Source organism: Crotalus tigris, unplaced genomic scaffold (assembly GCF_016545835.1).
Source record: "Crotalus tigris isolate CLP2741 ecotype Arizona unplaced genomic scaffold, ASM1654583v1 scf7180000018016.4438896, whole genome shotgun sequence".
In the NCBI taxonomy this organism is placed as follows: Eukaryota; Metazoa; Chordata; class Lepidosauria; order Squamata; family Viperidae; genus Crotalus; species Crotalus tigris.
In genome coordinates this window covers 1,951,917-1,964,993 of record NW_024096778.1, presented here as the reverse complement: position 1 = coordinate 1,964,993, position 13,077 = coordinate 1,951,917, and the positions used below count along the sequence as shown (strand labels likewise).

Genomic DNA, 13,077 nt, shown 5'->3' with positions numbered 1-13,077 from the left:
CTTTCCTCCTCAGTTACTTCTCTAGATGAAAAAAACATCACTAGCTGCTAAATTGTTATGTTTCTATGCATTCACACACAAACACACACACACACACACACACAGTCTGCTGCCTCATAATGTGGAGGGAAGGAAAGTTGGGCAGGATGAGCAAAGAATATCAGGAGTGTATGCCAAGAGTATATATTCCCAGCAGGATCACTCAAGATGTGAAAGTCATCAAAGCTGCCCACCTAAATCTGATATTGGACAGCAACGATATCAAAAGATGCCAGAGGCAGAAGAACACTTTAATCATTTTGGTAAAGGCATCAATCCACACTGTGCAGGAGAGAGCAATAGGAAACCACCCCTGCGTTTTTATCAAGAAAGCCCTCATGAATAGAAAATATATAACATGCTACTGAGGAAGAGCTGAGGATTTTGGTGTTATGAAATGGCTTGATTAAGCCTTTAGGACATTCAGTTACTGATGTTGCCATAAAAGTTAAAGGTCAGTCATGTCCGACTCCAGGGTATGGTGCTCATCCCTGTTTCTTGGCCTAGAGAGCCAGCGTAGTCTGAAGACAATTTCTGTGGTCATGTGGCCAGCATGGCTATACGCCACAGGTGCACAGAATGCTGTTACCTTCCCACCAAAGTGGTACCTACTAATCTATTTGCATTTGCATGCTTTCAAACTGCTAGGTGAACAGGACCAGGGGCAAGTAACGAGAGCTCATCCCATTGGACAAAACACAGGAAAACTCAATACAGTGAAAAATGAAATGATTAGAAATGGACATCTTAGGCATCAGGGGATTGAGATGGACTGAAGTTGGGCACTTTCAATCGGAAGATTGCAAATTCAGGAAATTAAAAAAAAGAAAGGTGGTTGCTTTTGTAGTTAGGAAGAATATAGCAAGAAGAATTGTTGCCTGCAATGCAATCAATGGCTGAATATTATGGATTAGATTTTGTGGACAATCCTTTAGTATGATGATTATTCAAGTTATGTTCCAACCACCAGTTCAGAAGAGGAGGTGAGTTTTATCATGAAGTTCAATTTAAAATCGACAGAACATATAAGCAAGGTGTGCTCCTTATGATTGGAGACTAGGATGCCAAATTTGGAAATATGAAAGAGGAAAATATAATTCGGTTGTATAACTTAGGAAGTCAAATGAAACATAGGAGTGACTTACCAATTTCTGCCACTCTGATTATTTTTATGTCTGTCTTCAAACAACCAAAATAACACCTCTATAGGTGAACATCATTAGATGGAATGTATAGAAATGAAATTGACTATCTTATTGATAAAAAATGGAGGAACTCAATTACAACATCAAAGACATGGCCAGGTGATGACTGTGGGATAGATCGTGAACTGCTCATGTGCAAGCTCCAGGTTAAACTAGAGATGAAGAAGAAAGCCACTCAGTTTTCATGAAATGATCTTGCTACATATACTCATCATTTTAGGGAGAAAATCAGGAATCTCTTTGAAGTCCTGAACCTCACTGATGGAGAACCAGAGGAATTATAGAATGCATTTAAATCATTAAAGATGAGTGTGAAAAGAGATTGCCAAAAATGAGAAGAAGGAAAACTGGGTAACACAGGAAACTGAAAATTGTGAAGAAGAGGAAAGAAGCCAAAGGCAAGAAAGAGAAAAATCTCAGGAACTTAACCAAGAGTTTCAGTTAGAAAAGACAAGAAGCAGTATTACAAAAATATCGTAAAGACACTGAAAATGAAAACAGACATGGAAAAAGAAGTAAGGTCTTTCAAAAGATATCTGAACTCAGAAGAAGCTTCCGACCTTCAATTGGCATGCTAAAGGATTCCACTGAACAGATAGTAAGTGATTCAGAGCAGATCAAAGGAAGGTAGAAAGAATACATTGAAATCCTGTTTAGCAGAGATGTCAACATTGAAGATACCTTAGAAGATTACCAGAATCTCTAGTGCAAAACGTGAAAGTTATCAAAGCTACAGGAAATTAATGAAATTACTCACTGAAATATGGCTAACAAAAGTAGAAGAATAAGTGAAGCTCCTAACCAATGCCAGCAAATCTGGAGAACAACACAGTCACCAGCTGATTGAAAGAATCAATATATATTCCAATATCAAAGCAGGAGATTTAACAGAATGTGTAAACTATGATATAATATCCTTAATTTCACATACTAGTGAAATAATGCAAATTAGAGCTTTATGTGGAAAAAGGGGTGCCAGTTGCTCAAGCAACTTTAGAAAAGGTCTTTAGAAAAGGTCGAGGAACATGAGATTTTATTGCTGATGCATGCTGGTTAACTGAGAAAGCTAAAGAATACCAAAAGGAAGTGAATATGTACTTCATCAATTATAGAAAGACTTTGTTTGTGACGATCATGTCAAGCTGTGCAAAGTGCTCAGAGAAATGGGAATCCCAGAACTTTTCTTTGTCCTCATGAGAAAATTATATTCAGGTCAGAAAGCCACAAAACAGACAGAATATGGAAAAACAACCAACTTCAAGTTGGTGAAAGAGAATAACAAGACTGCATACTCTCCCATAGATTTATTCAGTGTATATGCTGAATATATATTAAGAGAAGCTGGATTGGAAGAAGATGAGCTTGGCTTAAAATTGAAGGAAAAGACATTAATTACCTGTGCCATGCTGATGACAGTATCCTAAGAGCCTAAAATGTAATGGATTTGGAAACCTTAGTGCTAGAACTCAAAGAGCACAGTGAAGAAGGTGGACTAAAATTAAATATAAAGAAGACCAAACTAATGCCTTAGAATTGGCAATGAAGATATCAAAAATTTGTCAGTTACATCTGGAAATTCTGCTATTAGTAAATGTACCTGTTGTACACCCAGGTATATGAAACATACACAAAAACATTGTAACACAGAACTACAATAATAAAGAATCAGTCCTCGGTTTAATTCATTTGGCGAAACGAAGGATGCTGCATAAGCATAATATTGCTACAGCATCAGTTTTATTTTTAAAATAGAGAATTTATTGGGCCTCGTGTTCCATCTAATACTGAACTTGCGGGCAGGTAGTGGTGGTGGTGGAATCTGTTGGTCAGATAACAAAACAGGAATTTGGTACCTGCTTTCACTTTTCCACCATTCCAAAGGAACAGGCCAAGAAGATCCCAGCATAGTCAGTGGTGGGCTTTGTGGAACACTTGATTTGATTAAGCTGCCGGTAGCTCATACTATACTGGCAGGAGAGAGGGATTAGGGTTGGGAGATGTATGCCATGGAATACGCCTCTCTTGGTCCTCACAAATCCAAGATGTTTAGTCCTTTGAAAACTCTAACCACATTGCATTTTAAGGAGCCTGGGGCAGCATTAAGGAAGACTGGAGGGAAAAGTCTTCATTCTGTCTTAATTACTTACCTCTCAGAGGACTCTTTAAACTGTAGAAGCTTTGAGTCTCCCACGTCTTAAAATTACCTTGGAGTAATTTTAAGGTCTGGGGAAATGTGTGTTGTGAGGCTTATATCTCCTGAGCCAGTTTTTTTTTAAAAAAAAACTCTCTTAAATTATGAGGCAAGAAATATAAACATAGTCCATTGTGATTACTCCTGTTTCTTCGAGGTTATTCAGTCCAGCTAAGGTCAGCACATAGGGCTGTAGAACAGTTGGACTATTGAACTAGGCTACTTTCAAATTTCAAGAATCTTGCAAATATGGCAGAAAAAAATTCCCAGTTGTTCCCTATCCTATGGGACAGCTTCTGTTTGTGTATTTTTGAAGTTATTATTTGTTGCCAGAAAATTCCCACATTTTATGAAAATAATGATTGCTCAGAATGCAATGGGATAAAAATGATAAGACAGTAAAGCCAGAAAAAAACAGAATATTTTATAAACTGCTATGTGACTATGGTTGTATATCACTGTATGTGAAATATTATGTCTAGAGAAAAAAAACATCTTAATATGTACAGTTCCTGGCTAGCTCTACATCTAAACATCAATTTTTAATGAGCCATAAAATACAGTAGTATATTCCAGATTTATTATTTGTTTTCACTGAGTTTAGAATGCCTTGGATTTAAGCACTGATTTTGCTATTTTATTGAACTGATTGTTATTAGATTTGACCCATTAATGGTATCAGCCTGATTGGAAGCAAAAATCACACTTTAATTTAGTGCAGTATATTTTGTGAAACATACCAATTTTATTAATGAAGTAGATGGTCCATTCCTTACCTGGATTAAAAAAAAAAATCATGGTGGGAAGCAGGTCTCTTTAGAGCACTGTATTTGATATGTCTAATTTGATCATAGTTGACTTATCTGTTTTACTTTTGACTTTTTTTTAATGTAGTCTACCCACAGTACCTTATTCATCTCTAATTATACTTTACCTTACAAAAGTTGTTTTTTCTTTCTTTCTGTAATTCTCTCATAGAGATATCAGAATTAGAGTTATTCACAGAGTTTTGGAGGATTCTCAAAACTCCAAACTTCAAAGAATGTTTAAATAGGCTTACCATTACTTATATACTTATCCAAAGAGCAGTAAAAAACATAGTTTTTTAATAAATTTCAATTGGGTTCTTATCTCTGCAGTTTATTAAAGCTATTAAAGTAGAGCATAGTAATTAGAACAATTGCAAATATTATTGATCAGTCTTTATATAGATGCATTTCAATCTGAATTTCATTTTAATTCATGCTCTCTTGAATAGTCTAACTGATGATTTTTCATTAGAAGTTACACCACAGTGGATCTCTGGGGGTCCATGTTATCCTTCACGATTGCTTTGGCTAACTGTATTCAGGGGAGCACCGGCCTTTGTAATTATCTACTTTAGCTGACTGCCATTTTATGTTTTATCATTTAACTCAGAGGTCCCGAACCTTTTGGGCACAAGGGACCGGTTCCGTGGAGAAAAGTTTTTCCACGGACCAGAGAGTGTGTGGCTTTGTGTGCTGCCTACATTCCACGGATGGGGCTTTGTTTGTTTGTGCGGATCGGTTGCTGGCATGCTGCAGCCTGGTACCGGTTCACAGACCGGGGGTTGGGGACCACTGATTTAACTTAAGGAATGTTGAAAGAGATCTCCTACTAGTTAAGAGCTATACGGTGTTAAATTGTGAGTTGAGAGTGATATTCAGTGACTCTGGTATCCTATAGTACTGTATGCATGCAGAGTTTGCACTGCTTGTGGATATAGTTCAAATCCTAGAGCAAGATGGTAGGAATTCTCCAGATTTTTGTTTTCCAAATTGGAGATCACAATCTTTCATTGGTGTTTTTAAATTAAATGGGACTTTGTAGCCCTCCCACGGAATGGCCAGTCATTTTTTAAAATTGTTGAACAAATAGAGCATGAACAAAAAGAATGAGATAGTATTATTGGATAGATGCCAGTTTTTGCACTTCCCTGTTGGTCTGCTGGAGGAAGTGTTGGTTAATATACAAGCAATTCACAGCATTGTAAGAAGTCAGAATAATCGTGCATCTGCATGGATTGGTTTACAAGGGTTTGGAGATGAAAAAAGTGGCTATGTAAATACCACCCTTCATTTTCCTTCTTTTTCAAGAAAGAAAGCGGGAACAGAGATCCTGTGTAAATGTTAAAATGGCTGAGGACAATCAAAGTAAACTTTAATCTAGGCAAGATGGGAGAGTCTATTGCTTGGGTTATTGATAATTAAACATCACAATCTCTACCTGTGTGGGTAATTTTAGCCTAAGTCTTGCATATAGGTAGTCCTCAACTTACAACCATTCACTTAATAACCATTCAAAGTTCCAACAGGATTGAAAAAAATAACTTATGACCATTTTTCACACTTACAGCCTTGTGGAATCCCCATGGTCACGTGATCAAAATTTGGATGTTGGCCACTGACTCGTATTTATGATGGCTGCAATATCCTGGGGTCACATGATCACTTTTTGTGACCTTCTGACAAGCACAGTCAATGGGGAAGCCAGATTCACTTAACAACCATATTGCTATTTTAACAACTGCAGTGATTCACTTAACTGTGGCAAGAAGGGTCATAAAAATGGGGCAAAAACTCATTTAACAGCTGTCCCATTTAGCAACAGAAATTTTGGGCTCAATTGGGGTCCTAAGTCGATGACTACCTAAATTGATTACTTGGGTTCTTCATTCATTATCAGTCCATATTCTATTACATCAGTGTAAAACAGCATTAGAAAAGCAATATATGTCACTCACACCTAAATCACTATTTGGTACAGGCTGTGCAGTTAATAGCTCTCGATGCACTAAATGTTCATGTCAGAGAGTCCTAGAATTATTGCACAGAGTAAAAGCTCTTTAATCCTTCAGACAACTCTGGCAATGCCTAACAGGATTATTTCTTATTATAAAAAGTGACAAGTGTTTTATAGTCTAATTTATTTAGATTTAGTTTGTAAGATCCAGTATAAATAAATAGAATACTAATTGACTTAGCTAACTGGGCATGCCAAGATTTAACTGAGCACTTTGGAATCCTTTAATGCTATTCTGCTTATTTATAGTATTTTAAAAAGGTAGTTTTTACTTGCCAGAAACTTGGTCCCACCATGACAGGGCATCAGTAATATACATTTTAACTGATGAAACTGATAAATTATACAAAATAGGTTATAATATTAAAAAAGTTTATGTAGGGATTGAAGTAGTTTTAAGTTAAAACTGAGCTCTCAATTATGAGTTTTCTCAACAAGAGGATTTTTAGTTATTTATATGGATATCATGAGTTGCATTCAACTTCTAGTTGTGTCTTGTCAAATGCAGTTTGGGTTACTAAGATACCCATTGTTCTGTTTTTAAATATTTTCACAGAAAATGAAAGGGATTATCAATTTTATCAAGCTTGACTCAGCCTTCCATCCTTCCAGTGGCTGGTAAAATGAAGACCCAGTTTGTTAGGGGTCAGTATAATGACATTGTAAACTGCCCATAGAGTGCTGTAGGATAGTATATAAGTCTAAGTACTATTGATGTGTATGCTGATTACATAAAATTATGCAGAATAATTCAAAGTACATGAGATAATGAATCCTCTTAAAAGACAATTCCAGGTGATAAGAATGGGCAATAACTGCAGTTCAATATAAATAAGCAAAAAGTTGATTAACATTGTCATAAAACATAAACTTATATAAGGATACTCATGGGCGCCAAACTGTGTTTCCAGGTGAAGAAATGGAAAACAGTATTAATTATGGGAGGGAGGATATTCCTTAAGGAAGAAAGCCTAGCATGATAAAATGGCACTCATGCTTCTTGGAGAAGTAGGTAGGCATACAAAATAGGATTCAGGCTTTTTGTAGCAGGGATACCCAAACCTATTTCTAGACAACGGATAGATCTGGAAATTTGGGAGCATGCTGTGGATGCTCCCTATCAAATTAGCTTGAGTTTGCACATACATTCACAACACAAGTTGCAGATAAGAGATCTTTCTTAGGACTTTCTACCACCCTATAATCACCACATGGCTTTCCTCTGCCTTAATATTTTCTTCAGCTCTGTCTCCTTTCAAAGGACAGTAGAGGGTGTCATTTCCATCCTCAGGCTTTCCCTTTCCTAACAAACATCTGCCCCTAGTCATCTTTCTTTTCATTTCACTTGTCCCAATGTGAAATTACTTTTCCTGAGTATGAGTGGTTAATGGTTGACAACATTCCAAAGAAAAAAGAAAAGAGGTTTATAAGAAATGGGATGGAAGGGGGAGACGGGAAGAGAAGATGTGCAGGCGCTATGTATCGCAAGAGGCTATTTGGATCAATGATAAGATGTCTGGAAAGATTTACTACTGTAGATTTTGTTAACTTGTTTTTGATAAGTAACTGCATTTTGAATGATAGTATTTCAGAATCATTGGAGGAGATCAAATTTACTTAATATAGATATGTGTTTCCTATTACATTTTATTTTTAGGACATTTTCCATCACCTTGAAGAATACAGTCAATAAATATTGGCATTGAATCCTTGCACTATAACAAAAACTGCTTTATATACTTTACAATATGGTGTGTTTTGCCATCACTTATGTAAATAGTGGAAATGGCCACGAAAAGAAATACAACCCATTCAGAAATTCTGCACATTTTTGCCATTATTTAGTTTGATGACATTAAATTTAATAGCACTTTACTAATTTTGGCTAATATAGTAAGGTAATAAGCTAAAAGCAGTGTGGAAGACATATTCTGCATAACATTTGTTGGAATCAATGGCGTATATCCAAGGTACAGGTAGTTCTTCAGCTGCCTAACAGCCATTCAAAGTTACACCCAACCTCCCCAGCACTATTTATGACTCAGTTTTGGAGTCACAATGGCCATACACATTTGGTCATGTGATCACATTTTGGGTACTTAAAAAATGACGAGCCTTTATGGCTGTTTGCACTGTCCTGCTGTCATGTGACCACAATTTGCAAGGTTTTTTGTGGGTTTTTAATGTGTTTACTTCCACTTTCTGGCAAAAAATGCTGTTTGGGGAAAATAGATTTGCTTAACAAATAACAATTAACAATTGTTAACAGTTGTTAACAATTAAACAAATAGATTTGCTTAACAATTAAAATGCAGTTATAATTTTGAATCTGAATATGTGATGTCTTGACTTATGACCATAATTCCAGGTTCAATTATGGTAGTAAATCAAGGACTACTTATAATTCCATAAATAATAGCTTTGATTCTTAGAGCTTTAGCAGAACTTCCAACTGGATAATATTTGTTTTGAAATTGCTGCCTTGTTTGAACGTAGTGTAATAAACCACATTCAAGCACGGACAAGCTAGATGGGGATATATTTTGTTCTTTCATAGCTGGAAGAAGCCTCTGAGCATGCTTCCAAATTTTGTGTTATCCAAACAAGGCAGTGAAAGATGAGGGGAAGATATGAGTACCCAATCTCTTCTACATCTAAGACCTCGTGGAAATCTTTTATTAAATGGATCTAACTTGCAACTACATTGAAACAAAAAATAACAGGGAGTAAGAATTGGATCAGTAGTATCCAGTCTAACAAGATTCCCATCTCACAAGATTCCCATCAATGCTATACTGTAGACTATAGGTAATTAAATGTTACATTTTATTTAATTCCAATTTGTATAGAGAGCATTTGAACATAAAACTGCATATGCTCTTTTATTTATGTCGTATGCTTTTGTCATAACTCTGCAATCATTTTCAAGTTGTGTCTTCATATTGTATTAGGACAGGAATAATGTATCCGCTAGCCATGGACCACTGTTGGAAGGGCCAGAGACAGTAAGTGTGCCACTTGTATGTAGATGTGACTAAAGCACCACGGGCTGCTCACCTGAGCTCAAGCTTATAGTCTTCAGAAGCATGTTTTTTCCCACCCTATAATATACTTTTAAGAATGGGCTTGTGTGAGAATTCTTGATGCTGGCACAATGAGATCCTCCTCTATGCTTGAATTTAGTTTGAACATGAACAATTCTTGTTCGGTTGTACACTGACTGATATATTTTATCATGCTAGCAATGCAGTTCTATATACTGGCTGCAATGCTTCTGATCTGCACAGTTATGAAATGAAAGAATTTATGGCTGAATGCTGCATCAGGCACATCGTAGAAAAAAGAGTGAATTGCACACATATTTCTATCCATCTATTGAGTGATTGGGATGAATAATAATAGTAAAATAAATAGCAGAATCTTTCTTCCAGATTCTGTTGAGTTGTATTCAGAAGCTACATGAAAAGATTATAATCGTCCATCAGTATTTTTGTTGGTGGTTTAACATCTGTGGATTGTTAAAATAAATTATTACGCAGGCCTGCTTTAATTTAGATTAGTTTGGATTATGGCCCGGTATTTTCAGTCAGGATATAATTCCTGCATGCTGCTTAGATTGCTTGCACCATAGACTGCCCTACTAAATATTTTCCAGTAAGCAGCTTTCTTACCAAAATCATTATATCACTTCAAGGATTTATTTTGCATTCTTTTTTTTTTTTTTTTTGTCTCTATCCACCCTACCCATCTGGGCAGAATATAGTTCAACTGAGCATATAGTGACTCAGTAACTAAGTTCTGATGACATTCTTAAGCAGAGTTGGTAATATGTGAGTATAAAGTAGATTTATTTTTCATTTAAAATAGATGGTATGTGTGTGTAAATGCTCAGGTTAATAGCTGTAAGCATGGCATTTGCATTTCTAGTTTGTGGGGTTTTTTTATTGTGTCTCTGTTGTTAAATGTATATTTGAGTAATGACTGGTTTAGTTACTTTGTAGATAGTTATTCACATTGAAATTTGTTTAGAAATAATTGTTTTAAAGTTGTGCTTGTTTCCAAAATATTACATAAAGAGAAATAACTGTCAATGTTATATTGAAACATATGTTAAAATTAGAGTTTTTCATAATAATATATATAAGGTTTAGATTTTATCTATTTTTAATCTAATACAGTGTATAGCTCCCACAAGTAGCTGCACAAGAGATAATCCATTTTAATTTGCTAATTTGGATTAGAAATAAACCATAGTATCTTGCACGCGAGCATTCAATCTAGGTTTTGGGCATTTAACAGAATTGGGTGACACTCTGATTCCCTGGGTCATGAGATTATTATATGTGCAATTCAAATACAGTTCACACATTTAACTTTTCTAGTGATTAATTATTAATATATTTCAATTTGATTGTTCACCTTGTATAATATAATAATGTTAAGTTACTTTTAGTTCTCCATTTCATAAAACTTAAGAAACGTTCAGTTGCTTCCTACTTTTTATTGATTTAGCCACTATTATTTTACTGGAGTTTGTTTTTAAGTAAATTTTTCTCTCTTTTGTGCATTTTTATGATAATCCTTTTAAAAAAAAACTCACATACAACGTTTTGTTTGGTTAGTCTGTTCTTGTTTGAGAATATTTTTTTTTGACAACACAAAAACACATTTGACGTTTCATTTCATACATTATAAATATTTAATAGGTATCATATAATAAGATCTTGTTTAATTATAATCAATTCAAAATAATGTAATAAAATTATACTACATTTCTGATTAGTTTGAAAACTTTTAAGGCATTATGTGTTGTTCAAGACTTATTTGGTTTTATTTATTTGGCTCTATTCAAACTTATTGTCAGGGGATGTATGAAAGTTTTTGCATTTCTTGACAAAGCAAGTATTCTTGTAATGACTGTTGCAGAATTTTCATTTGCATTACTACCAAATTATATTGAGTATGTTACTCAGAATATTTAATGGGAAAAGTTATTAACTTTTCACATTATCAGCTGATTTCTCATTAGTAAATAACAGGAATAGTTCAATATTTTTCCATTTAAAAGCATTTACAGTATTAATATTTGCTTTAGTGTAGTTGGATTATAAAAATGCATTAATGAACAAGTGACTGTTTTTAACAATGAATGCTTATTTTTGAAATAATTTCTCATGATATTTACATGTCATAAATATGTCTGTAGTTTTTCTTTTTAGAAACTATATTGTGTTCATTTATTTTCATTTATTCCATTTTACTAAACTATCAATTTTCCATTTAATTTACTCATAAGTAATTGAATATAAGAGTGTAGATAGCTATAAATATGACTTCATAGATACATTCATGAACCATATTGCTAACATATGATATTAAAATATGGCATAATATCCTCTATTTGGGAGGGCAGAGGGGGAGGGAGAAGAATTTTTTAAAAAAGCAAACAAACTTTTTTGTTTGCTTTTTTAAACTTGGCTCTCTTCCTGAGCCAAGAAGTTAATGCTGGTGAGCAGTCAAATTGTGGTGGCACCATATAATTATTCTTGTGATAAGAAATATTGATCTTCTTAAATCTTTTCTAGATAAAGCAGAGCTTTGGTTTCTTTTTTTAAAATGAAATTTCTATTTAAGCTTTATCATCTGAATAAATTTAAAATGTTTGAAAGTGGACTTGAGGCCCATCCCATTTGGGCATGATAGAAGTATAAATGATTAATTAACTTTTAATATACACAAACCTTTGATATTTGATTGAAAGGGGAAAAAAGCTTTTCACTCTACTGCAGTGGTTCTCAACCTGTGGGTCGGGACCCCATTTAGGGTCGAACGACCATTTCAGGGGGGTCGCCAAACAACGCAGTCCGCCATTTTTTCCCCTTTTCCTTAGCTGTGCTACTCCCTTTTATTCTATTGGCTTTTGAAAGCCAATAGAATAGACTCTCTTGAATAGAGTCTAATTCTATTGGCTTTCAAAAGCCAATAGGAATTGTCCAGGCTGTCTCTGCCCTGCTGAGCCCACCCAAAGTCCCATTCTGCAAACATTGCTGCACCAGTTGAGTAGTCTTTGACTTACGACCGGTTGAGTAGTCCTCGACTTACGACTGGTTGGGGGTCGTGGCATTAAAAAGGTTGAGAACCACTGCTCTACTGTATTAGTTTATATGTGACTGTAACTAAATGGATGAAAGACCATCTCCAATGTGAAAACCATAACCCAAAGATCAGCTTGACTTTACATCATACATTAACAATGCCTGCTACCCTGAGATCAGTCTTATTTTAATCATCCCAAACTTTCCTAATCCTTTGATTCAACTGATTCAACTACACAATCAGGGTGATTGCAGGTTTATTTTTATTTCCATGCCACCCTCAGAACTTGGGTTTTTTTAATCATAGTAGACAATTTCTGATCAAGATCTGTAGTAGGAAGGACTTTCACATTGTGTGGTGCATGAATCTCTTAAACTGAAAATGCCAGGGTTTGAACTAAGGCACCTTCTGCATGCAATTTTCTTGAACTATAACCAGCAATGCCTAGCACAGTCATTTTTTTTCATAAGCATGTGGGATTTGAATTTGGATCTCCTCATTCCTAGTCTAATGATGATACTTCTCTAGTTCTTTGAATATTTGAATGTATAGCGTGACAAAGCTCAAATATTTAAATATATTCTATTTGATTATAATAAACAAATGTAGCATACTGCATAAACATGTACTGAGAATGAGATCCAACACAAATTTCACAAAGGAAAATCTACTCTTTGTAACTGTGTAGATGAACTTGTTCTTAAAAATCAGTATCAAATATTT

At 34.9% G+C, this 13,077-nt stretch overlaps 1 protein-coding gene across 40 annotated transcripts in view; it reads left to right on the top strand.

The window, feature by feature from the left end:
- Positions 1 to 13,077, top strand: part of RIMS1 (regulating synaptic membrane exocytosis 1) — a 262,195-nt gene that overhangs the window by 131,168 nt on the left and 117,950 nt on the right. For 31 of the 40 annotated variants that reach the window (XM_039346672.1, XM_039346691.1, XM_039346694.1 and 28 more), the window contains exon 4: positions 9,210 to 9,263. The exons of 8 other annotated variants lie outside the window; for them this stretch is intronic. In XM_039346672.1, the coding sequence (XP_039202606.1) occupies positions 9,210 to 9,263 (54 nt within the window). Of the gene's footprint in view, positions 1 to 9,209; positions 9,264 to 10,031; positions 10,089 to 13,077 lie in introns of those variants that run through there. One more of the 40 variants, XM_039346674.1, reaches the window with a different exon arrangement.